Below are 27218 nucleotides of genomic sequence, written 5' to 3'. Positions count from 1 at the left end.
TCCCGCAATGCACACATCTAGAAACTTTTTTAAAAGGGGCGGGGCATAGGCACGGCCTGGGCATTTTGGGGCGTGAACCTGAGATCTGCACGTAAATATTTATGTGACCCGGGGTGTGCTGAGGCTTCCTGCTGCATAACCATACTGCCGCTATGGATGTCAGGCAAGTTAAAATCAGATCTGCGGGAATTTAAAGGTTGGGGCTAACTGAGGGGAGTAAAGGCTATTAAATTAGGGGGGTTTGGAGGACCTGTGTCTTCACTGGGTGAACTGGGGACAAACTGGAAATAGCATTGGCTCACGCCCCTTTTAAAATCCTCCGATTTTCGTGTTATAAGCGGGATTTGTATGCATACGCGCACATCCTCTTAAAATTTGGCACCCATGTGTGTGCGGCCTGGCTAGTTTATAGCACCCATGTGCAAGTTATAAAATAGCTACGTCCCTGGGCACGGGCCAATGCATGCTTGCACATGGGTGTCCTCGCGCCGGTTTGAAAGCTGCCATCTCTGCGCATAATGTTACCTGCATTTAGAGCAGGCAGTTTTTAAAAAGCCCATTGCTGCTGATAAATTTGCCTCCTTAAGCAGGCATTAGTACTAATGCCCTTTACTATAGAAATCCCATTAGTCTGTTAAATCTTAAAACGGTTCAATAAGATGTTGTCACTATTCCAGCATTTTGGGAGCAATTTTCAGGCAATCATGATAGCAGCAAAGTCCACAGTTGCCTTGTATCCTTGGACTATGCACCTAATACAAACAAAGGGAAACTGCATGGGGTAGATTCCCTTTGAAAATTATCTATGGGTACAAAGTATCCATGGACTTTATACCTGCATTTTTGGAAAATGCTATGTATAGATTTGATGATCTAAGCTGTGCAAGATTTTTCCCTACCATGCCTGTTCCCCATGCATGGGAATATCCCCACCTCATTTCAATCTAGTTAGAAGTATGAATGCTGCAGAAACCCTGTGTGTACTTAGGCTAGATAAGGGGGGTCATTTTCAGCCAGGTGAATTTGTTAGAAATTTACATTTACTTCTAACGAATGCCAAAAATGCAACAAATGAGACTATTTTTGGTTCGTTCTGAATGGAACGAACTGAAAATAGCCTCCTATGAAAATACCCCAACGTTTTCATATTCATGGAATTCTGGACAAAAATATCCTCTGGCAGCCCTAGCTGGGCCTTCCTGGCCTCCTCTGACCCCACGCCAAAAATTAATCTGGTCTGGTTGGAGCCTGCCTGGAGCTGGCCTGGCTGAGGCCTGCCTGGTATGGGCCTTCCCCCTTCTATTTTAAAAGCTACTGGGGCTAGGCTTACATGAAAATGGTTCTGGCTGCACCAGAGGAAAGTGCTGAGGTGACATCACTTCAGCACCATCTTCCAAGCGTCTGTCACCATTTTTAAAGACCTGAACAGGGGTGCGTGGGCATTGCTCTTGCCCATTTTCAGTGAGGATCTGGGAAAGGTGTAAGTGGGATCCAATATGGGAGCTCCCTAGCTCTGACAACTTTAAATGGGGAGGGGGTGAAAGCCCTAATACTGGGCTGGATCTGGGCAGGCTCGGTTTTTTGGCCGGGGAGTGGAGGTTGCAAGGGCCTGGGGAGAGACCCAGCCAGGGCCACCAGAAGCCCATTTTTCCTAAATCAGGTTGGTTTTTTTTTTATTTTGGTGTTTTTAATCATGTTTAATGTTTGTTTTTTTTTACATTTGACAAATGAACCAAACCAAATGCAGCATTAAATGAACTAAAAACAACACCCCTCCTCCAAAAAAACAAAAGGAAATGAAAAATTGGGGGCTGCACATCCCTTGAATTTCCCAGGATAATTTGTTTCAAAATTTGTTCTCTTTACCTCTTATAACCGATAGAACAGTCACTCTGACATTCAAAGCCTGCAATTACTGCAGGCATTATATTAAATCCCAATGTACATCAGAGCTGCTGTACAGGATTGGCTGAACCATAATGAGTGTAACTTTACCTCTGAATCTCACCAACATATGTTAACCCACTAAACAGAGGAACATTATCTGAACATTAAACACGATTATTTTACATATATTCTTATGAGTAACAAATGTTTAATGAAATAGTTTACACAAATGTCAATGCTCGCATACCATCTTTATGTATGTAATACAATCTAAAGGTGCACATAACATTAATATTCATCAAATACAAAATTCCATCTATCTATACTAGGTAGGGATAGATTGTATGATTGAGAGATGAGGTATGAATGGTTTTGGATGGTGTTTTAGAATTTTGCATTTGATGAATATTAATGTGTGCACCTTTACATTGTATTACATACATAAAGATGGTATGTGAGCATTGACATTTGTGTAAACTATTTCAATAAACATTTGTTACTCATAAGAATATATGTAAAACAATTGTGTTTAATGTTAGATAACGTTCCGCTGTTTAATGGATTAACATAAGTACTGGATTGGTTGCCAGGAAAAAAAAATGTATACATCCTTTGTTTTAATGCAGTGTTGGTCCTTTATCTGTATCTGGCAAGCTTGACAAATGGCCCTGGCTAAGCTCCTGCCCTACTTTATCTCATGCCCAGAGGCAAGGCAAAGGAGCCCAAGTGCTCAGCCAGAGCCAGTTTTTAAGTTACGGGTGGGAGGGAAGCTTGCTCACCCCTGCCCCCCTTTGTTTTTGGCCTTCGTCTGATAGGGTGAGATATCTGCCTTAAGGGGGAGGAAAACATCCCCTGGAGCATCAGCCCCTTCAGTCGTGCTCTGGGAAGGGAAGGGGGGGGGGGGGGGCTGTCAGGCCCCTGCCCTGTGCTCTGGGGTGGGGGGATTAAATCCCCTGCTAGCCAGCTCTTTCACATTGGGCCAGTCAGCAGAGGGGATTGTAAGACTTTCCATGGCCGTGAACTTTTCTGTACAAAGCAAAAGTTTCATTTTTGGCTTGATTAGGCCCACTGTAAATAATGAGTGGGGGGGGTCACCTATTAACCATGACCCTGGTAAAGATTAATTTGCTTATGATGCTTTCTCATTTACATTCATGAAAGCACTCGTTTTAGCAGGTGCACCTCAATGTGTTAGAACTGCCTTAATAGGCACATTAGAGCCTTATTCTATACCCTGCTGTAGGAGCTATAGCACCTATAGCAGGCTATAACATGCACATTATTGCATCGGCTCCTAAGCTTTCGAAAATTTACCCCCATACGAGTGTATTCAGGAAACAAACGCAAATCATCAAATTCTTTGAAAGAAAACTACCTTCAAATCTCTGTACTTTGTTCACCTCAACCAAGACAAAATGGAACGACATTTGAAGTGAAGTTGTCGGGAAAAGTTCAACGTGACTGTTCTCTGTGTTAACCTCTCTTTTTTCTAGTCCCTTCCTCCATCTCTTACAGGCTTCTATCTTCAATTTCCTTTCCTTCCTTGCTAGTTCATACTGTAACTGACGATGGGTTTTCTTCTCGACTGGCTTCATTTTTGCTGTTCTTCCAGGAGAAAAATCTATTACCTGCACCGGCGATACAAGTTCATGAGCAGGTTAGTAACGTGCCCTTCGTTCAACTTTTTTTTTTTTTTTTTTATGCTGGATTGAAACATCTGATCAGAGTGCTTTAGCAAATGGCTCTTTCTCTTTTACTGTGGCTTATTAAAGAAGGGGAGATGAGTTGGCTACTGTACACTGCCATATGGAAGGCATGGATTTTATGCCTGGGGCCAGGTTTTCTGCTCCCTGGGCCAGCCAGGACTAGGGATGCCTTGGGGAGGCAGCATTCACCATCCCTCGGGGAAGAGGATGTGAGCATAAATACCGATGTGACCTGGCACACGCCAAAGTCCCCTGCTGCATAAATTTACTTCTGCTATGGATGCCGTGTAAGTTAAAAGTTAAGGAAAACTAGGCAAATCTACAAGGTTTTAGGGGTCGGGGCTAACTGTGGGGAGGGAAGGCTATCAAAACAGGGGGGGTTGGAGGACCTGTCTCCTAACTGAGTGAACTGGGGATGATCTGGTAAAACAGCAATGGCGTCAGCATGCATCCCTTTTAAATGCTTCCGATTTACACGGTAGAAGCAGGATTTGCTTGCGCATGCGCGCCCAACTTAAAATTGGAGCATATGTGCGTGTGGCCAGAGTATTTTATAACATGTGCATATGTGCATGTATGTTATAAAATGGACATGTACCTGGGCACGGACCGATGTATTCGCATAAATGTACACATGTGCGCTGGTTTGAAAGTTACCATCTTTATATGCGTACATGATACTTATGAGGTGAACGTTAAAAGCCTGACACGTGCATTAATTAGGGGATGTGCGCAGAGCGGGTTTTAAAAGCCTCCAAGATGCGTCCGTGTCTCCCACAGTGCACACATCTTGAAAGTTTCAGAAAGGGGTGGGGCGCGTGCGTAGTCTGGGTGGGGCATGGGAGTTTCGGGGCGTGAATCTAAGATGTGCGCATAAATACCGATGCAACCAAGTGCACACCGAGGCCACCTTCCGTGTAACTGTACTTCCGCTATGGATGCCATGTAAGTTAAAACTTAAAGAAAACTAGGCAGTTCTGCAGGGTTTTAAGGGTCGGGGCTAACTGGGGGAGTGAAAGCTATCAAACCAGGAGGGGGCTGGAGAACCTCTCTCTTAACTTGGCGTACTGGAGACAAATTGGTAAAACTAGGAATGGTGTCGGCACACGCCCATTTTAAAATTCCCCAATTTACACGGTAGAACCTCCCTGCTTTAATGACCTGCACTTCCCCCATTTACCCTTAGACCCTTTAAGCCCCTCAGGAATGGCTTTTTTTTTTTTTTTTTAATTTACGTCTCCTCCATAGCAGAAGAAAATTTAGACCTAGGCATATGTCTTTGCCCCACCCTGGAATGCCCATGCCCCGCCCATGCCCTGACCACACCACGCCCCTTTTTTATTCTGAGTGAGATGTGTGCGCAGCGGGGAATACCCGTGCATGTAGGTGGCTTTTAAAATATGGTGGGCGCTAGGGATGTGAATCGTTTTTGAACGATTAAAATTATCGTCAGATAATTTTAAAATCGTCCTAAATCGTTAGAGTGCATGATACAATACAAATGCCCCCGATTTATCATCAGGGGCATTTGTATTGTATCGTTAAATAGGGCATGGGAATTATTTGGGGGAGGGCGGGAAAACCGGCACTCCAAAACCACCCGACCCTTTAAAACCAATTCCTTACCCTCCCCCACCCTCCCGAATCCCCCCAAAATGTTAAATTACCTGGTGGTCCAGTGGGGGGGGGGGGGGGGGGTCCTGGCGTGATCTCCCGCTCTCGGGCCATCGGCGCCATTTTGGCTGCCACTAATTAAAATGGCGCCGATGGCCAGATAAAAAAAAAAACCCACCCGACCCTTTAAATCGACCCCCCTTAGCCTCCCCCACCCTCCCGACCCTTTCTTTTTAGGGAGGCCCGCGCCGCTAAAAAAAACAACCCACTCGACCCTTTAAATCGACCCCACCCTCCCAACCCTCCCGCCGGCCATCCAGTGCTCCTACCATGTGACAGGGGCCGGCCAATGGCACAGATACCCTGTCACATGGTAAGGGCAAAGGGGCATCGGCGCCATTGTTTTTTTAGAACAGCTAATGCCTGGGAACGGGAAATCTCTCCCCGAGGCCCCCCTGGATCTCTCCCCGAGGCCCCCGAGGCCCGCCTGGACCACCAGGTAATTTTAAAAGGTTTTGGGGGGGTCGGGAGGGTGGGGTCGATTTAAAGGGTTGGGTGGGGGTTTTTTTTAGCGGCGCGGGCCTCCCTAAAAAAAAAATTAGCGATGTGAATTGGAATCGGGAATGATTCCAATTCACATATCTTAATGATCAGAGTTCTCCCCCCCCCCCCCAGCCGAATCTGATCGTTAAGACGATCTGGCACACGATTCACATCTCTAGTGGGCACATGTAAGTCCTACATGTGCGTGCATCTCCCAGTTGTGGCATGCGCCAGGCTTTTAAAATACACCTTTAAATGTTCAAACACCGATTTTACACGTCTTCAAAAAAAATCCTAATTAGCTAAAAAATAAACATTGAAATTGACATGTTATAACAATCTAAGATCAGTAGCCCTATGTATAAATAATGCACAAGAACAAGCATTTTTTAAGAGAAAAGGGAAGAGTAGGAAATAAAATTAGAAATTTTTTTTTAAAAAAAGGCTTGTGGATGTATGGAACAGATACCTATAACTGATATATGACTATCTAATTCAGGAGTGACCAACTGGCCCTCAGGAGCCACAAACTGGACTGGTTTTCAGAATATCCACAATGAATATGCATGAGATAAATTTGCATGCACTGCCTCCATTGTATACAAATCTATCTCTTGCATTTTCATTGTGGATATCCTGAAAATCAGGCCTGTATGTAGCTCCTGAAGACCATCCGTGATCTAGCAGATAAGTGGTTACACATCTTGGCTTTATTTGGCACAAATAGCTACCCTGACAGCTCAAATAGTCTAAATGAGCTCCTAGGAGAACAGTAAGATAGAAATACTTTATTTAAATATTGCACAAAATCTGAATTTATTTATTTTTTACATCAGCTTTGATACTTCTGCCTTACATTTAATTTATTTCCAGTTAGTATGGGAAAACATTTTAGACCATTATTCAGTAAATGTCATTGCTGGAAACATAATATTCCCATTAATATTCATCCTCTTCTATATGTCAGATACAAATTGTATAAAAATGGGACTGGTCTTAAAGCTCAGATTCAATAATACGTGCAACCATGCCAACCCCTGAGTTCATTTCCTCAAGCCTGCCAGAATACTGAGAAGGGCTACAGGGAGTTTCGGCTCTCACACAGTGGTGACACCTGGAAGTCAGATTGACAGGTGCACGAATTCCTGGTTCTGGAGGGAGCCACAATTTGTGGCTCCTGGCTGAAGACTACTTCTCTGATCACTAGGCTAATTGGAAGAGAGTTGAAAATGGAGAAAGCAGCCTGGGTAGTTGTAAATGAAGGCTGTTGGCACCATATCCCAGTGAAGGCCCTATGCAATTGAACTGGAAGCTAAGAGGAGTTGAGGGAAATTTAACAGTCAAAAAAATAGAAAAACAGGTTTAATGCTGCTCTTCAAAGGCTTACAATTTAACTTTACTGATCTTCAAACTTATTTCCCATAAACATAGAATGGGAGAAAAGCCTTAGTAAATCAGGGCTGTTGTAATCAGCAGTCCGCTGGCCCATCCCATGGACCACTGCTCTTACCTCCATTCCGACCCAGGTACATAGCTTCCTGACACCGTGGTTGGCTTCCCCTCAGCGTGGCTAGGCCAATGCCACTGCCACCGCAGACAACACTGGAGGGATTCCCTAGGCTCACACAGCCAGCTTGCTGACATTTAAAGGGCCTGTTGCACCCTTTGATGACATTAGGCTCCTTCAGTATTTATGGCAACTTCCCCCTGCAGCCTATGTCTTGGCAACAGGTCAACTCCTCCTGGAGAAGTGCTTTGCCTCCACATTCCTGGTGCTAGCTTTCCACTGTGCATCATTCCTGTGCTCCTGTGTCCTGTTCCTGGTTCCTTGGCTGTGTGCTTGTCTCTTGAGTTCCTGTCTTCGAGGTCAGTCTTTCCTTCGTCTGTCTTCAGTGTCTCATCTTGCTCCTGTGGTCCCTTGTCCTCCTTTTTGTTCCTCATCTCTTCAGATTGGATTCCTGGTTGCTTTCATTCTGGACTTCTGGCTTGACTTTGGATTGGACCACAATGCTGCTTAACCTACACCTGCCCCTGAAAACTACCTGCTTCCGCTCCTGACTGAACTCCACTTGCCCAGACCACTGTCTGAACCACAACACTGCGAGTACGCTACCTGCCTTTGACCACAGCCTGAACTTGACCCTGTTGACTGCTGCCTGTCCTGACCGCTGCTTATCCAACTCCATTTTCTGCTCTGTGCTGGCCTGCAATGACTTCATGACAATGGATCTTCACCTCCACAGAGGCCCGTACCCGAGGGATCAACCTAAGGGGAATGTGGGCTGGTATTGGTGAAACTCCAGTTGGGCCTCTGCTACTGCCATCTCTGCCTACCAACAGTGAGAACCTGCAGGGCTCCTCCCTGCGGGTCGTGCCAACTCCCCCTCAGTCTAAGGGTCCACATCTGCAACATTTTGCCAAGTCCATGGACTCGGCGGATATCTCGGGCCTCCAGGCCATTCCTGGCCTGGCACAGAAAATCCAGCAGCAGCAGTTTCTGGAGCTCCAAGTGGGCTCCATGGAGCAGCTCAGTGCCCGTCTGGATGCCACGGAAGCCTCACCTGCCTGTTTGCCTCCTGCAGCCATCACGGCATCTGCAGGCATACTGGCTCCACCCATGATTCCCCTTCCAGTTCCTCTGGTCTGCTGGAGTTTTTGAACCAATGCTTTATACATTTCTCCCTCCAGCCAGCACTATTCTCCAATAATTCAGTCAAGACCACCTTTATGCTCTCCATATTGGATTGAAAGGCCTTGGCCTAGGCCTCTCCTTTGTGGGAGCGAGAGGATTCCCTTCTTCAAGATTTGCAACAATTTGTCAAGGCCTTTAAGCTCATCTTTGACAAACCCAGTCAGTTGGCCATGGTGGGTTCAGACCTCCTTCATCTTCATCAGGGCAATAGGCTCTTAATGGACTATGCAATTGAGTTCCGGACCATGGCCACAAAGCTGAACTGGGGAGAGAACAGCCTCCGTAGCATTTTTATGGAGGGGAGATATTGGCGAAAGTTGCTTCACATTTAGTACATCACTTCGCTAATTCCGGAAGCCGACCGCTTCCTCCGGAACTGATGACATCACGTACAACTGCCGTTGTACGTGATGTCATCAGTTGTACGTGATGTCATCAGTTCCGGAGGAAGCGGTCGGCTTCCGGAATTAGCGAAGTGATATACTAAATGTGAAGCAACTTTCGCCAATATTTTGAAAATTGAATGGATTAAAGATTATTTGAACATGACAACGGAGGTTGTATATTTTAAGCGGTGAAAAGTTGTATGATGTGCAGAGAATGAATTAGAGACTACAGTGGCGAGAATTTCCCTGATGAAGCCCAGATGAGTCGGGCGAAACAAGGAGTCCTTGTCGGGCAGGTCCAGCGGACGGTGTCACTGCTTTGGTTGTGATGATCGGAAAAGAAAAGTGTTTATTGCTGGAATATGAATAGACAAGATTTTGTATATTTAAATAGATTGGCAGGGTTGTAATACAATGTGATGCATATTCAAATACAGATTATGTGATATTGCAATAGACACTTTATACTGTTAATCAAATTGAAATTATATTTATGGTGATGGGATATTACATCATGATATAATGTTTTTATATGTGTTGTATGATTGAGGTGTGGAGGAATGATTGTGCTAGAGAGTAGTTATTGTTTAGATAGGATTGTTTTTATATATATATTCTATGAATAAATTATATATTGTTGAAATTGAATGTTGACAGACCCTTGAGTTCTCTTATTGTTTATATAACTAACCATAGGTTCAAAGGCACTCAACATCACATTACTATTTAAATTAGAACATCTTCATCATGCTTAACTGCTGAACACCCACCAAACCCGTTGGGTGCTATTATTTACATGTTTTCATTTCGAACTGAGAAATCGGCCAGCCACCAAGAATGTCCAAGCAGATGCCCTCTCCCAGTCCTTTCTGGCAGAGGGCACCCTGGATCCACCCAAGACATTATTGATTCAGCTCAGATCTTTCTGGCCTCCACTATGACCATTCCACTAGGGAAGATGGTTGTTCCACGCAAACTCCAAGAAAAAGTGTTAAAGTGGCCCCACGACTCCCATGTCGCAGGTTACTCTGGATGGGCCCACAAAAAGGGACTTGTTTGAATGGTTTTGATGTATCCTTAATGCAGTGTGTGAATTGTTCATATGTAAATTATGTCAAAACAGATAGGGTCGGATGAGAACACTGAATTGTACAAAGCTCTCAAGAGGTTATGGAGCTTTTTGAAGACTCAACTCATCATTTATCAACAAAGCTCCCCCTCTTCCTCGCCAATTAAACAATAATTCATGATGAACAGGATATCTACTAGGTCCTTATGCATTAGAGAGTCTTGCAATTTATAGCCTAAATTTTGAGTCAACGTTTTTTGAAGGGTTTTTCATTAAAGTATTAAAAATTAAATAGATGATAAAAGTATCCTGGAGTTTAAGCTAGAGAAGAAGGATATGTTCCAGCCAATCAGAGTGCTTAGAATCTAACTGAGCATTGTATTTATCTCTAATTTATAATAGGAGTGTGGAAAAAAGAACATAAGAAAAGTTTTGTTTTATTTCATTCATTATCCTTTTATTCATTTTGTTTCATGTCATTTCGAGTTAGTGCTCACTATTTCATTTTAGTACATACTACAATGAAACATCACAAACTAAAGCAAAATAACGTGCACTAAGATGAAACTACACAAAACATAAATGCACATCCTTAATTTATAATTGCCTGTGATTTTTTTGCAAAGATCTACATATTGTGAATTCCCATAAAGTTGTTTTTGTTGTTATTTTATTATAGTTACATAGATCAGTGTTGGACTGATGTATTGTTTAATTTTAACTTCCATGTATGACAGGATGGAGAAGCAAATAAGCAGGTTTCGGGGATGGCTACCCAGAAAGCCCATGAAATTGGACAAAGAGACATTACCAGACTTGGAGGAGAATGACTGCTACACTGCCCCCTTCAGCCAACAACGGATTCACCAGTAAGTCTTGCAGCATAAAGCAGATTCTTATGTTCAAAATGGAAGATGGTGTATGTGTGCTTGGTTTTGCACAGCCAGCAGTTGTAAATATATTGCAAATTAAGAAGCAATTTTGTTGAAAATTTCTGTTAATCTTAGGTATGTAGAAATAAAGGTCAACAGATTAGTTGTGGGTAGGGATGTGAATCGTATGATCGATCGTCTTAACGATCGATTTTGGCTGAGGGGGGGGGGAATCTGATCGTCTTAGTTTTTTTGGTTAAAGGGTGGGGTGTTTGTTTTAAAGGGTCGGGGTGGTTAAAGGGTGGGGGATTTGTTTTAAAGGGTCGGGGTGGGTTTTAGGGTTGTTTTGGTGTGCCAGTTTTCCTGCCCTCCCCCTCCCCCTCCCCCGATTTACGATTTTTTGACAATAAATCGGGGGAATTGCTATTGTATCGCGGCTCTAACGATTTTTGACGATTTAAAATATATCTGACGATTGTTTTAAATCGGCAAAAAATGATTCACATCCCTAGTTGTGGGTGATATCTATGAAGGTGAACTAAAATGGCAACTATTTTTTTCTGCTGATCTTAGTGAATTTAGCTGATTTTCAGTGAATGAGATTCATTTTTCGATAAACAGAAGCACAGTTTCCAGGCAGTCTTTTGAATATGTAGAGGCTAAGAGTATAACTTTAAAACAAGTGTGCAATCGTCCATCTACGCTAGGGATGTGCAGACAAAAAGTTTATGTTCATAAGTCCATAAGTCGAAAAGGGGGGTCAATTTCGGTCAATATGGACATATGGAGAATTCCATAAGTTGAGTCTATGTCCATACGTGCACCGGTTCCCTAAATAAAAATTTAAACCTCTCACCCTCCTTAATCCCCCCCCAAGACTTACCAAAATTCCCTGGTGGTCCAGCGGGGAGTCAGGAAGCCATTCCTCTATTCCTTTGCGAGGAGCACGTGACGTCCGCGTCACGTGGTCCACCGCGGTTCCTCTCCCGGACCCCTCATTGGACACAAATGGAACTTTTGGCCAGCTTGGGGGGGCCTCCTGACCTCCCCAAGCTGGCCAAAAGTTCCGATTGTGGTCCGGGAGCGGAACCGCGGTGGACCACGTGACGGCCGCGTCACGTCGGAGTGACGCGGCAGTCACGTGGTCCACCGCGGTTCCGCTCCCGGACCCCTCGTTGGACACAAACGGAACTTTTGGCCAGCTTGGGGGGGCCTCCTGACCTCCCCAAGCTGGCCAAAAGTTCCGTTTGTGGTCTGGGAGCGGAACCGCGGTGGACCACGTGACGGCCGCGTCATGTCGGAGTGACGCGGCCGTCACGTGGTCCACCGCGGTTCCGCTCCCGGACCCCTCGTTGGACACAAACGGAACTTTTGGCCAGCTTGGGGGGGCCTCCTGACCTCCCCAAGCTGGCCAAAAGTTCCGTTTGTGTCCAACGAGGGGTCCGGGAGCGGAACCGCGGTGGACCACATGACGGCCGCATCACGTCGGAGTGACGCGGCCGTCACGTGCTCCTCGCAAAGGAATAGAGGAATGGCTTCCTGACTCCCCGCTGGACCACCAGGGAGTTTTGGTAAGTCTTGGGGGGATTAAGGAGGGTGAGGGGTTTAAATTTTTATTTAGGATCAACGATCGCGATTTCCAACGTATTCAACATAGCTATGTTGAATAAGTTGGAAATCCGATCGTTTTCGCCTCATCACTTTTTTAAGTTAAAAAAAAAAAAGTAGCGTTTTATATATAAGTTCAAAACGAATGCACACCCCTAATCTACGCAGCTATATGGATGTGCACATGTATTTTATATCGTGCACACATAATGTGCACACACTATGAAAAATAGGCATACACCTACTCAACAACATGTCCGCATATTTATTTATTTATTTAACATTTTTATATACCGATAACCGTTTGCACATCGTATCAGTTTACAATTAACTTAGAACTGATAGGCAAAGGCCTTTACATGGAACAGTAACTGAAATTAGAACATGGGAAACAGGAAATTAATAGGGATGTGAATCGTTTTTGAACGATTAAAATTATCGTCAGATAATTTTAAAATCGTCCTAAATCGTTAGAGTGCATGATACAATACAAATGCCCCCGATTTATCGTCAGGGGCATTTGTATTGTATCGTTAAATAGGGCACGGGAATTATTTGGAGGAGGGCGGGAAAACCGGCACACCAAAACAACCCCTAGACCCACCCCGACCCTTTAAAACCAATTCCTTACCCTCCCCCACCCTCCCGAACCCCCCCCCCCCCAAATTTTAAATTACTTAGTGGTCCAGTGGGGGGGTCTTGGCGCGATCTCCCGCTCTCGGGCCATCGGCGCCATTTTGGCTGCCACTAATTAAAATGGCGCTGATGGCCCGATAAAAAAAAAACCCCACCCGACCCTTTAAATCAACCCCCCTTAGCCTCCCCCACCCTCCTGACCCTTTTTTTTTAGGGAGGCCCGCGCCGCTAAAAAAAAAACAACCACCCAACCCTTTAAATCGACCCCACCCTCCCGACCACCCTAAAACCTTTTAAAATTTACCTGGTGGTCCAGGGGGGCCTCAGGGGGAGATCCAGGGGGGCCTTGGGGAGAGATTTCCCATTCCCAGGCATCAGCTGTTCTAAGAAAAAAATGGCACCGATGCCCCTTTGCCCTTACCATGTGACAGGGTATCCGTGCCATTGGCCGGCCCCTGTCACATGGTAGGAGCACTGGATGGCCGGCGCCATCTTTATAGATGGCGCCGGCCATCTTTACTCATTAGCCCCTATTATAATAGGGTGGGGTTTTTTTTTTAGCGGCGCGGGCCTCCCTAAAAAAAAAATTAGCGATGTGAATTGGAATCGGAAACGATTCCAATTCACGTATCTTAACGATCAGATTCCCCCCCCCCCCCAGCCGAATCTGATCGTTAAGACAATCTGGCACACGATTCACATCTCTAGAAATTAATAAACATGGGAACAGTAACTGAGATTAAAACATGGGAACAGGAAACAGTAGTCAAATAAAGGGGAAAACTAGTGTACAGAAATTAAATTTACATAAATTTAAAAGTATTTACAAAAAATAATCAGAGACAATATCTAAAAGATACATGGTAGGGATGTGAATCGTTTTCCATATCGTCTTAACGATAGATATCATGTGGCAGGGCAAGAAAATCGTCTTAGGCACGATTTTTTAGTTAAAAAATCGTTAAAAATCGTTTTTTCCGATTAGTGCGCACTAACTCGAGTTAGTGCGCACTAACGGGAGTTAGTGCACACTAACTGGGAGTTAGTGCGCACTAACTGAAAATGATACAATTTGACACTTTTCAGGTCAGTTAAGGTCAGTTTAGGAATGAATATGTATTCCTATTGGCTGCCCTCTTATTTATTCATGTTACCAAGTTTCCTACTGACAGTATATGGGGGATGGGAAATGGAAACAGTTGGTAGCTTGACAAAACAAGTAATGTGATCAGTCAATGTGACTAGAACTTGTGCCCTAACCCTGATACCAGGGGTATTGTGATCTTCCTGCACACAGTGCCCTATCCCTATTAATACCAGGAGTGTTGTGATCTTCCTGCACACAGTGCCCTATCCCTAATACCAGGGGTGTTGTGATCTTCCTGCACACAGTGCCCTATTCCTGATACCGGGGGTGTTGTGATCTTCCTGCACACAGTGCCCTATTCCTGATACCGGGGGTGTTGTGATCTTCTTGCACACATCCCGGTATCAGGGATAGGGCACTGCATGCAGGAAGATCACAACACTCCTGGTATTAATAGGGATAGGGCACTGCATGCAGGAAGATCACAACACCCCTGGTATCAGGGAAGCCAGCCTCTCACTAGTAATGCAGGGAGGGAGCTGTCTCAGACTTCACCATCCTCCCCCCCCCCCCCCTCACCCACACACCATTCACTAGCTGGGACATGGGGGAAGTCAGGAGTGAGGGTCAGGCAGCTCCCCCCTGTCTGTGAAGCCAGCCTCTCACTAGTAATGCAGGGAGGGAGCTGTCTCAGACTTCACCATCCTCCCCCCCCCCTCACCCACACACCATTCACTAGCTGGGACATGGGGGAAGTCAGGAGTGAGGGTCAGGCAGCTCCCCCCTGTCTGTGAAGCCAGCCTCTCACTAGTAATGCAGGGAGGGAGCTGTCTCAGACTGGTATCAGGGTTAGGGCACTGTGTGCAGGAAGATCACAACACTCCTGGTATTAATAGGGATAGGGCACTGTAAGAGATGACTGTAGTAGATTGAATAAAGATCTGATGTTTCTGCTCTCCTCACACCAAACAAAAACAACACACAAGCAGAGAAGCCCTTCTTACAAAGCTGAGCTAGTGAGTTAAGTAGGAGGAAAAGTAAACATACTTGTGCCAGTGTGGCTACTTAAAAAATACACTTACCAACAATCAATTACATATATTTGAACTGTGTACAGTTCCAGCCAGGACCACCTTTCTAAAATGCACAGTGATTGGCAAATTCAACATGCACTAGCATTTCAGGTGCCTGCTAACAAAAATAATAAACAAACAAGTTCTAGTCACGTGAGTGCTGATCATTACATTACTTTTTTTGTCAAGCTTCCAACTGTTTCCATTTCACATCCCCCCAACCATTACCTCAGTATTAGCCTTGGTAACATCAATAGATAAGAGCACAGCCAGCCAATAGGAATACATACATACATATTCATTCCTAAGTGACCTTTACTGACCTGGGAAGTGTGAACACTTTGTTTCATTTTCTGTTGGTGTTCATTAGTTTCCAGTTCCATTTCCCATCCCCCCAACCATCACCTCAGTGGTAACCTTGGTAACATCAATAGATAAGAGGGCAGCCAGCCAATAGGAACACATATTCATTCCTAACTGACCTTCAGTGACCTGGAAAGTGTTTATTTGTATCATTTTCAGTTAGTGCGCACTAAATCGAGTTAGTGCGCACTAACGGGGAGTTAGTGCGCACTAACTCGAGTTAGTGCGCACTAACACGATTTAACGATTTTTAACGATAAATCGTTAGAATTTCTATTGTATCGTGTTCTATAACGATTTAAGATGATATAAACATTATCGGACGATAATTTTAATCGTTGAAAAACGATTCACATCCCTAATACATGGCATGTATTTTCAACATAGTCAGATAAGTATTGACTTATCCAGCTAAGTGGCGGCAAGCTGCCACTTAGACAGAAAAGTCTCAAAAAACAGCTAAGCAGCGCTGTTTAAGACTTTTCTGGCGAAATAAGATAGCCGGATAAGTAAAAGAAAAGCTCTACTTAGCCAGATAATTAAGATAGCCGGTTAAATAGAGTTTGAAGACTTATCCAGCTATTTTAGTAATCTGGATAAATGGTACTTTTTAAAAACTTGTCTTGAAAAGTGGTGTACATCTGCAAAATGTGTATATTTGTGCTCCCTGTTTTAAACATTTACTTGTGGAGATGTGACACGAATATTTTCCTTAGCACTTGTCAGCTTTTACACATGCAAGTCTGCAGATTTTAAGATATGTGTGCTCTAGGTCATCGATACCCTTCTGTTTCTTCAGCATGAACTCCCTTCAGTTTACCCACACCCCAGTTGGTATTTGGCTATAAAGAATTTTATTCTTACTTACACCATGTAATTAGCAGGTGTAAATATACACAGGTAATCTATGTATATGCGGTGCTTTGGCAGGTTATAAAATAGCAATTTATGCATGTAAATGTTGGCCCTCACCCTGGAACGCCCCTGACCTGCTCTTTTTTTTTATATGAGCAACTTTATTTGCACATCATTACTTGCATGTATATGTTGGATATTTATAGAATAGCATTTGCGCAAATATGTGCTATTTGGACCTGATTTTCAAAAGCATTTATACGCTTACATGTGTAAATGCTCTTGACCCATGTAAGTGGGCTTCTGAAAAATTGCTGCAATATATGCCATTGTATTTTGCACTTTGGGCCTGATTTTCAAATGAATTTACATGCTTAAAAATGGGTTTTACACGTGCAAATATACTTTACCCATGTAAGTGGGCTTTTAAAAATTGTTACACTATATTGCATTTATGCGAGTAACTCCTTTGAAAATTCATCTGTATGTGCACGCATCTGGTAATTTGAACACGCGCATCCCTTTAGAAATTCTCCTTATTGGGAGGGAAATTTTCAAAAGCCATTTGCCTGGGTAAATAGGCTGTCTGGCAATTGCCTAACCTTTCCCCAGGTAAAAGTGCATGCGGGGACCAACAATGTGCATACTTTTATCCACAGGGGAAGCAGGCGCACTCAGAGGGCGGCAGCAGTGTGCATGCTTTTGCATTTTCAAAATTCTACATGTTGGTTTTCAAGGAAAGAGTATCCCTAGAAATCGCACATGCAAATCTCTGCAGGTGCTTTTTTGTTTTGCTATTTTCAGAGGGAAAGCTTGTGTGTACTTTCCCTTTGAGATCTGGTGCAGACTTTGCAGTGACCCTCACAGTTTTGAAAATTTCCCCCATGAGGGGGGTAATGTTCAAAGGCCTTTATGTGGGTAAAAGAGTGTTTTACCCATGGAAATGGCTTGGTATACACATTTCTCACCTGATATGCAGGTGTTTATTTATTGGTTTATTTGTCATTCATATTTTGCAAAATCCAAGTTTATGATCAGTGTGTATGTCCTGTGTGCACGTAAGTTTACACAGACTGAGTGGAGGCCTTTCCGAGGGCTATCAGGTGGGGTATTTGGACTTGTGCCCAAACTTTGAGATTGCCAAAAGTATGCTCATTAATTTTCCCTATAAATTTCCTGCCAACAAATTAACAGGTGTAAATGTGTGGAGGTAGTTTTGGTGCTATCGTTTTCAAAGCGAACAGAGGTGCATACGCCTGTTTTCAAACCTGGTGTAAACTTATGTGTGTATTTGTTAACTTTGTTACAAAATCATGCTTTCCTTTATATGGAGAGTTGGAATTACTGCCCTAGTCGTAGGAAAATCAGAATCTGAAAAAATATTAGGGAAAACATAATCAGAGATGAATCATTAAAGGACAGGTTTGTGTTATCTTTCCATAGAGGTGTTAAAGTCCCTGGGTCTGATGTACAGTGCCACTTAGCCAGATAAGTTGAAACTACTTATCTGGATAAGTAGATAGCTAGTTAGGTGGTTTGTGGGATGGGGTGTAATGGGGAGGAGGTACTTCTACAGCTAACTGGATGCACTGCAGCGATATTTTATCACAAGGGGTCCTACTATCATGGAGGGGGCATCGCCACGATAGTGGGGCCCCTCCCTTGAAAAAAGCATCATGGCTGTATGGTGTGTTCTTTTGTCTCACAGCCAAAACACCAGGGGACAAAAGAATGCAGTGAATAGTCTTAACACGATGGCAGCCCCAACCTCATGGGATTGCCATCGTCTTAAAGGGACACTGGCCCAAAAAATAGAGGGAGGTTGAGCGGGGGTCAGTGCTGCCCCTGTCTCAACCCAGGGCTTCCAGTTGAGGTGGCCCTGACTCCTCCAAAATATAAATTAAAAAAATGCACCTGCACAGCAATGGCCCCACCCCACCCCACATCCCTCCAGTAAATGCTCTTGCCCCTCCAAATCCCTCCAATAAAATAAAGCCTCCAGCCCCTCCCCCTACCTCCCCAAGTGACACTGTTGGCTCCCCTGATAGTAAATACCCCTCACCACCCTTAAGTGACACTGATGACCCCCTTCCCCCAATTCCCCCATGTGACAGTAAGGGTCCTCCTTCCCCCACCCCCACAAGTGACACCAAAGGCACCGATTTAAACAAATGTAGTGTCCTGGCCCAAAACCCCTCCTTCTGTTAATAGACCTGAACTTACCCTGGTTAGTTTCTTCCTCAGAGATAGCCAGTGACGGACGAAACAGACTTTCAGTTTCAAAACATAACATTTGTTAAGTAGCTTGGAGATCTTATAAAAGCTGGCAGGACTTGTTCATTTCATGCATGCATACAAAAATCAAGATAGTGGAAACCAAAGGGAACGAGATTGTGTTTCCTTCAGGAAGTAAACTTGGAGCCCAGTTTATAGAATATACTGTTTTGTGGACAATGCCAGTTTACTCATTGTTTTAAATTTGCATTACCTTTTTATAGACTGTTAAACATGGCTCTCATAATTCTCCCCCTCCCTTCGCTCATCTCTTACATTTGCTGGTACTTTTCCTTCACGCGCCTTTCAGACATCACACATTCTGCTTACTCAGTGTTTTCTTTGTTTGTTATAACTTTCTTGGAGCCTTGCTTATCAGCACTCTCACGCCATGCTCAGCCTTAGGCTGAGAGAATTACATTTTTCCCTCTTCAGGTCTTTTTATTCCAATTATTAGTCAACATGAGACCTTTTTCTTAAAGCAGTAATTATAATTAACCTAAATCTTCACTTCCCTTTTGAAGAATTATCGCTAATAATTCTTCACTCCGGATGGCCCGTATCTGGCTGTCTTAGGTTGTCCGGTGTAACCCATCCTAGTGGTAGGCTAACCAAATCTTACCCGTCTTTGCCAAGCATACTGTTTCTACCATCAGTTTTTACATATGGGATTCAGTTATAGGAGCACGTGGCTCTGCATATTGGGCATGCACAGTGTTATTCTGAGAATCCATTATCTTAGGAGTGGAAGGCATCTTTGGTTGGAGTTGTCGCAGGTATGAGCAAATGCATGGGAGATGTTGGTTGAGCCCATAAACAATAAACAGATAGGCAAGCACATACACACTACTATCACACCTAGAAAAAGAACCAGAGTAAACCACAAGAAACCACTGCCCAATTTCCCCTAGGAATGTGAGCCAATTTACCTGTTGTTCCCAACAGGTAGACCAAATCTATTGCCAATTCAAAATTATCAATGGAAACACAACCTTGTCCTTTTACAATAGCAAATACTCTGCCTTGGGATAATAACAAATAATTATTCGGTTCTACATATAGCTGTGATAATTTATTAATAATTTTGTTAAAAGTACACTCATACTCAGAAACCATAACTTCTAAAAATGGCTTGTATGCACTGCATCTTTGTACCATAAATTGAAAAAGAAACCCTGTAACTAATGGAATGACACCTGTAATGGCTAATAGGGTGGTTTTGTAAGAATTAAGGAAATCTAACAACTGTTGCAATTCTCTCTTCAATCAGGAATAATTAGAGTAAACATCTGGAATTACAGACAAATTCAGACAAATGTGTGTGTAAGATAAAACACTTGCACTGAAACAAGTGCCGGCCCACCCTGTGGGGAAGTGCTCAGTATGCTTTTTGTCCACATACAAAATAATGTCCTCATAAGGCTACCAAACTATTTGGGCGAGTCCCTGCACAGGAAAGTGAAGAAAGTCAGTAAAATAAAAACAAGAAATAAGGGAGAATTAAATATCCCTCTTGATCTCTCTTGATCCCTCTTGAACCATGAATGTAATCAAACTAGCTTCCATAGATAAAGATAGAGGAGAACATATCAAACGATCATTTAGCTGACTCAGCAAGTAAATGCATACTACAAAACACTTGGAATGTAGGGACTAATAAAAACTCCATTAATTCAGACCGTATCATTAATTTGGAAATCTAAATAATGGCATCTGCAAATAGATACTTAACTAGATATTGACTAGGTATATCACAAAAATATTTTTGTTATGACAATCAGTTATCACATGTCAAATAAAAGTACATTCTCATAAAAACAAGGAAAGCAGCATCTGGGTAAGGCATAAAACAAAACAAACGTAAAGAGAAAATCAGGCAAGAAGTGTGGACATTTCAGTTCATATAATGAAGGGTGCAAGATGGCTTCTGATGGCTTTTGTTGCAAAGGATGGAAAGGGTGGGTTGATTTCTGAAATCAATGACACGTGGCCTCTGCCAGTATGGTGTATTTCTTTTGACATCGAAGCATAGCCTCTAATATAAGAGCAGCAAAACAAATTCAAATTAATCAGTGAGAAGATTCCATCATAACAACTTAAGTGTTCAGACATTACCTAGAAACATATATTTCACTGAACTGATACAAATTCATTCATTGCATTCTTCAGGTGTAATGACACACAAATAACACAAGACAAATGACAATTAACACATATTTGAGCTCAAAACTAGACCAGAAAGTGTTTGGGAAGTGTTTGGATTGATTCGGAATAAAACAAAAGTCAGAATTAAAATAGATCTGTTTAAAAAATGAAAAGAAATCAAACTGGGAAAAATGTCATCTTCAAACGTCACATCTTTCATGGCAGAGTCAAACTTGAAAAATAAGTCTGGCATACCACAAAATTGAGGTAGTGATTACAGTGAAATTATAGTTCTATTGAAACTAAACATTTTAATATTAATTCAGCAAATAGCGGTCATAAAGCTACTTTCATGTTTCTATCGTTATGCCTCAAGGAGATTTAGTTTTTAACCTTGGAATAAATTCCAGATTTAGGGCCTCATTGTCTAAAGTATCGCAGGCATGCGATACTTTAGAAAATTGCGCTATTCTGGGGCGGGGGGGCGGTCCTGCGTTAGCCAGCAGCGATCGCACCGCTGTGGTGCGATCGCTGCCAGCATCGCGCCCAATAACTACACCATAGAAGGTGTAGTTATTGGGCGCAAAATAGCAAGTGAAAAGGGCCTTACCTTTCCGCTTGGCGCACCGTCCTCACAGGAGTTGGCCCTGGTGACGCCCCCAACTCCTCCTCTTCCGGGGCCGACTCCGCCTCGATTTCAGTAGCGCAGGTCTGCGCTACTTTCGCTAGCTATCGTAGGCTTGCGCTAACAGCGCAAGCCTGCGATAGCTTTGGAAAATGAGGCCCTTAGTTTTTAACCTTGGAATAAATTCTCTCAGCAGAATCTTAGCTACAGAGATATCTGCCTTCACTACTGGGAAAGCCTTCTCTACCCTGAGGAACAACAAACATTGTTAGTGCATACTTGTAATTTTGACATAAAGGCAATTCATATTAGGGGTGTGAATCGTGTGATCAATCGTATTAATGATCGATTTTGGCTGGGGGGAAATCTTATCATCGTGTTTTTGTTTTTTTTTTAAAAATCGTTAAAAATCGTAAATCGGGGGAGGGCGGGAAAACCGGCACACCAAAAAAACCCTAAAACCCACCCCGAACCTTTAAAACAAATCCCCAACCCTCCCTAACCCCCCCCCCCCCCAAAATGTTTTAAATTACCTGGGGTCCAGTGGGGGGGGGGTCCCGGCGCGATCTCCCTCTCTCTGGCTACGACTGCGTTAAGAGAAATGGCGCCGGTGGCCCTTTGCCCTTATCATGTGACAGGGCAAAGGTAGCGCCGGCACCATTTTGGTTCCTGGCTCCCGACGTCACGCGTGCAGGAGATCGCCCCCGGACCCCCGCTGGACCCCCAGGGACTTTTGGCCAGCTTGGAGGGGCCTCCTGACCCCCACAAGACTTGCCAAAAGTCCAGTGGGGGTCCGGGAGCGACCTCCTGCACGCGGGCCGTATTGCCAATCTTCAAAATGGCGCCGGCGCTACCTTTGCCCTCACCTCTCTCTTACTTGTGTTAGTCTTGCTGTTTTGACTGATGGTATAGTCAGAAGGGCTTTGTTTGCTGACTTTAGGTTTCTGTTAGGGACGTGTACTCAGAGGGCTGTATTTAACCAGTCTGCATTTTCGTTATGTATTAATTTATGTATGGTGCACAATGTTTTGTAATGGATTCTTTGTTCGATCGGAAACCAGTGTAGTTCAACCAGTGTTTCCGTGATATGTTCTCTTTTGTTTTTGCTGGTTAAAACTCTTAAGAACATAAGAACATAAGAAAATGCCATACTGGGTCAGACCAAGGGTCCATCAAGCCCAGCATCCTGTTTCCAACAGTGGCCAATCCAGGCCATAAGAACCTGGCAAGTACCCAAAAACTAAGTCTATTCCATGTAACCATTGCTAATGGCAGTGGCTATTCTCTAAGTGAACTTAATAGCAGGTAATGGACTTCTCCTCCAAGAACTTATCCAATCCTTTTTTAAACACAGCTATACTAACTGCACGAACCACATTCTCTGGCAACAAATTCCAGAGTTTAATTGTGCGTTGAGTAAAAAAGAACTTTCTCCGATTAGTTTTAAATGTGCCCCATACTAACTTCATGGAGTGTCCCCTAGTCTTTCTACTATCCGAAAGAGTGTTTTGCAAAACTTGCAGTGGTCCAGACCCAGTCCTTTGCTTCGCCTGACTATGCTACTGCCTATCTCCAGACCCAGACCTCTGCTTCGTCCGACTACGCTACTGCCTATCTCCAGACCTAGACCTCTGCTTCGCTTGACTACACCTTGCCTACCTCCAGATCCCAACCACTGCTTCGTCCAACTACGCATTGCCTATCTCCAGACCCTGACCTCTGCTTCGTCCAACTACACATCACCTATCTCCAGGCTCAGAACTCCACTTTGCCTGACCTCAGCCTTGCTTGCCACTGCCCTCAGATTGCCGCCAGCCCTGACTCAAGCCTGCCTTTGGACGCTTCTCCTACTACTCCCTGGACGCGGTCTCTTCAGGCTTCGGCCTGCTCTTTGCTCAAGCGACCCCTGTCTGCCTTCATTCCATTGGTGCCCGATTTTCCAGGACACTACCTAGTCCAGGAGTAGACTGTACCATCTCTCACCTGTTGTCTCTGGGCTGAACCAACTTCTTCTGCGACTATATACAGAGGCCCACCTAAGTCCTGCCAGCCCCGGCACCCAAAGGGTCAACCCGCGGGGAACAAGGGCTGGTATAGGTGAAGCTCCAGTGGCCTCTGTCTATCAGCCCACTCCACCTGCCGACTGTGGGGACCCGTAGGTCTTTGCCTACGGGTTGTGTCAACCCCACCTCAGCCAAAGGTCCACCTCTGAAGCAACAGATATTTGGATTTATCTGGCTAAGGAGCGGGGGCGCGGCTAGTCACTAGCGGTGGCAATGGCCCGTGAAGCGGAGTACACTAGTGCTAGGTCCCACGGAACAGAGTAATGAGGTAGTGGCCTGCAGGGCGGGGTACACCTATGTTGGTCTCCACGAAGTAGAGTAGTGAGGCAGTGGCTGCAGGGCGGGGTACACCTACATTGGTCTCCACGAGTAGAGTCGTAAGGCAATGGTCTGCAGAGCGGGGCTCACCACACTGAGTCTCCATGAAGCAGAGTAGAACGGCAATGGTCCACAGAGCAGGGTACACCGAAGTAGAGTCTCGCGGGAAAAGTAATTCCTAGAGCAACCCTGAGGAGCGGGGAGATGGCAGATAGCGTTCAAGGCGCAGAGCCCTCCGAGGAGCGGATATCCAGAGACAGGAGCAGGGCCCCCAAGGAGCGGGTACCCGAGAGTGTCTCATGCCAGGAGAAGCAGGAACCAGCATCCGTAGCAAGAACAGCAGGATTCAGCAAGGAGGGAACTCGTTGCCAAGTCGATTAGAGTCAGGCCTCGATGGTGCTTAAGAGTCCAGGGCTAGTGATATCATCAACAGGAGACACCTCTGAGGTTCCCGCCCTGGCGTCCCTAAAAACTTCTAAATAAATAAATAAATAAATATATACATGGCGGGTGGCGGCGTCCTTGCCATCCTCGGGAATCCTGGAACGGAGCCATGAGTGTCTGAAGCGGCTAGCCACAGCCGTGAGCCTTCCCAAAGGAGAGAGGGCAGCAACACACAAAGTGAGTAACAGCGGTCATAACAAAATATATGTAAATATATTTTTATATTGCATTTTAATTACCAATAAAAAATTATTAAAAGGCCCGCTCCTTTAACATGAAGTAAAATAACTTAATCAATACCTCTCTGAAACAATAATGCTTTTAAGCCTTTCCTAAATGTTTTAAATCGGTTTCCTGTCTTAGCTAAATTGGAAGCTTATTCTAAAGAGAGAGAGTGGCGTAAATCAAAGTTTGTCTAAGGATCAATTGTGATCAAAACTCCCATGTTGGGGGATCTTCAACAATCCTGTTTCTTCTGAGCGTAACGCGCATGTTGGTTCATACTATTGATCCTTACAAGCAACAATACAGTCATCTTCCAAATATAACAATTGCAGCAATTTAAAATACGATTGATATTTAACAGGCAGTCAATGTAACTCCCTTAATACATGGGTAATATGATCGTAAAATCAGGAGACTGGCAGCAGCTTGCTGTATCACTTGTAACGCCTGAAACAATGTATCTGGTAAGCCAACCCATGCACTATTACAATAATTCAGATGATTTATTACAAGGGTATGGATTATAGTTCTAAACAAGTTGGGTAGACAATAATGCCTTCAAAGGCTTTAACATTTTAAGCTTTAAAATTGCTGTTTTGGCCACATGTTTAACATTGGAGTGCAAGGAAAGTGTGGAATCTAGCCTCCATATACACAGGTAAAAAGTTACCTTCAAAGATGATCCATAAATCTGCATTAGGGGGTGTTTTGCTCAGCCACATCAACTTGTTTTTCTAACAGTGTTTAATGACAAACTTTGCACTCCCAACCAGTTTCTCATTCCATCTAAACATCTATACAAGAGCGGTAGGCAGGAAGAACCATCCATGCCACTTGGGATGCACAACTGTATGTCATCCACATAGATGAAATATATGATCCTGTAGGTGAAAGATATATGTCAAAAATACAGAGGAAAGAGCCAATCTCTGAAGGACTCCAGAACGCAGGGTTTTCAGGTTGAACAAGCGTTATCCAACTGTACTCAATTTTCTTCCCATTAAGAAGGACCTAAGCCACCTTATCACTTGCCCACCAATCCCAGCTTGTCGCAACTGATTCCAAAGCGTACCATAATCAACAGTGTCAAATGCTGCAGACAAGTCCAAGTGAACCAATAATCCAATTCCTCCCTTTTCAAGATGACAGTAAAGGGTCAATAAAGGGATAATAGTAGCAATTCTGTGTTGTGCCCTTTCCTAAAATTGAACTGATTATCATCCAGTACCAGAGCCTTTTTGCATAAATTTGTCCAGTTGGAATAGGTCATACTTTTCCAATATTTTAGCCAGGATTGGCAGGTTAGATTCTGAATGGAAATTAACAAGGTCATCCATAGAGGCATTACTGTTCTTTGATACTAGCCTGACTGTTGCTAATTTTAAGCAATCTGTCACTACCTCTTCACTCAATAATCAATTTATAATTATTGAAGAATAAGAAACAGTAGCACACAAAAATGTACACAAAAGGACATGGATCAAGCCTTGACTCGTAGAATGTATTTTACTTACAGCCAGCTCTGTCTCTTGTGTGATTGATTGCCAATCTAAACTGACCAATTAAAATCCATCCAGATAGTATATGGAATACTTTCAGATACAGGAGCAGATAAAGTAAGTTGGCATTGAAGATTCAAAATCTTTTCCTCAAAAAAAATGTGCTAAATTCTCACAACTCGGATTACTGTTACAATCTACCCTAGGTTCTGCAATCAGTGTTCCCACTAAGTGCAACAGCTCAAGTGGTTGATTAAGGGATGTTTCTAATTGTTGAACATAATAAAATCTCTTTGCCTTGTGAGAACTAATTCTATAATCTCTCATCATCTCCTCATAATGCTCCTTATCTAGATCATCCCAGCCCTGCATTTTTACTCTGCTCTTTTTAATAACTTTCCACAATATAACTAATTCCTTAGGCCTCTCATCATGGCCCTCTTCCCCCCTCCACTTTTTTTTTTTTTTTAAATAGAAGGGAGAGAGTCGGAGTGGGGAGGAAACCCTGTGAATGAGGTGTAGGGCCTGAGCTCCCCTCGTCATGGGTGCCTTTGTTTCTCACTTCTTTTTTTTTTTGGAATGGCATAGATAGAAACACAATGCTGCGTGCTTAGACCGCTGAGCTAGGCAGATGCTATCATCTCGTGGCCCAAGTATCCTTCCAGGCCTTCCACCTGTCACTTTGTCACGCCCTTCACCTCCTCCTGCAGGTGCACTAAGCTGGCTGCAGTAGCACGAACACAGCCGCTGCACTTGATTATGAGGTTTCTTTCCCCGTGGCTGCCTCGTAGTAGAAATGGAATAACTCACCCTTCCAATCACTCCTGAGAGGGCAGCAACCGTAGTTCCTGTCTCAGAATCCCGGAGCTCTCTTCCTGTTGCTCTTTTTTTTTTTTTTTTGCTTTATTGGCAACTTGCCTGAGCAGGATGAAGAAAGGAGGTGTAGAGGTGACAGGGAAAAGTGCAAAGATAGGGTTGGAAAGGGGGGATGAGAGCTCACAGCCTTAGCATACTCCTGGGTTCCCGATTCCTTGGGTTAGAGAAGAGGGAAATCCCCTTCCCCCCTGCCAGGGTACTCACCAGACCCCTAGGGAACTGTGAGGAGACCTGAGGAAGCTCAACCAGGGGACCTAAGTTTCCCAGGAGTAGATTCCTACTGGGGGAAGCAGCCCCTAAGGACTGGTAGCCCTGGAGTCAAGGGGCTCAACCAGGCTGAGAGCTTTACACCTGTCTA

The 27218-nt window shown here is 44.0% G+C and overlaps 1 protein-coding gene across 1 annotated transcript in view; it reads left to right on the top strand.

Moving 5' to 3' along the window:
- ANO4 (anoctamin 4) overlaps positions 1-27218 on the top strand; it is a 339950-nt gene that overhangs the window by 186132 nt on the left and 126600 nt on the right. Inside the window, exons 10-11 of the mRNA XM_029599722.1 lie at positions 3500-3544; positions 10635-10766. Coding sequence (XP_029455582.1) covers positions 3500-3544; positions 10635-10766 — 177 coding nt within the window. The remainder of the gene's footprint in view (positions 1-3499; positions 3545-10634; positions 10767-27218) is intronic.

The sequence above is a fragment of the Rhinatrema bivittatum genome, chromosome 4 (assembly GCF_901001135.1).
Source record: "Rhinatrema bivittatum chromosome 4, aRhiBiv1.1, whole genome shotgun sequence".
Classification (NCBI taxonomy): domain Eukaryota; kingdom Metazoa; phylum Chordata; class Amphibia; order Gymnophiona; family Rhinatrematidae; genus Rhinatrema; species Rhinatrema bivittatum.
The sequence above is the reverse complement of the archived record's forward strand: the minus strand, read 5'-3'. Positions and strand labels throughout refer to the sequence as shown.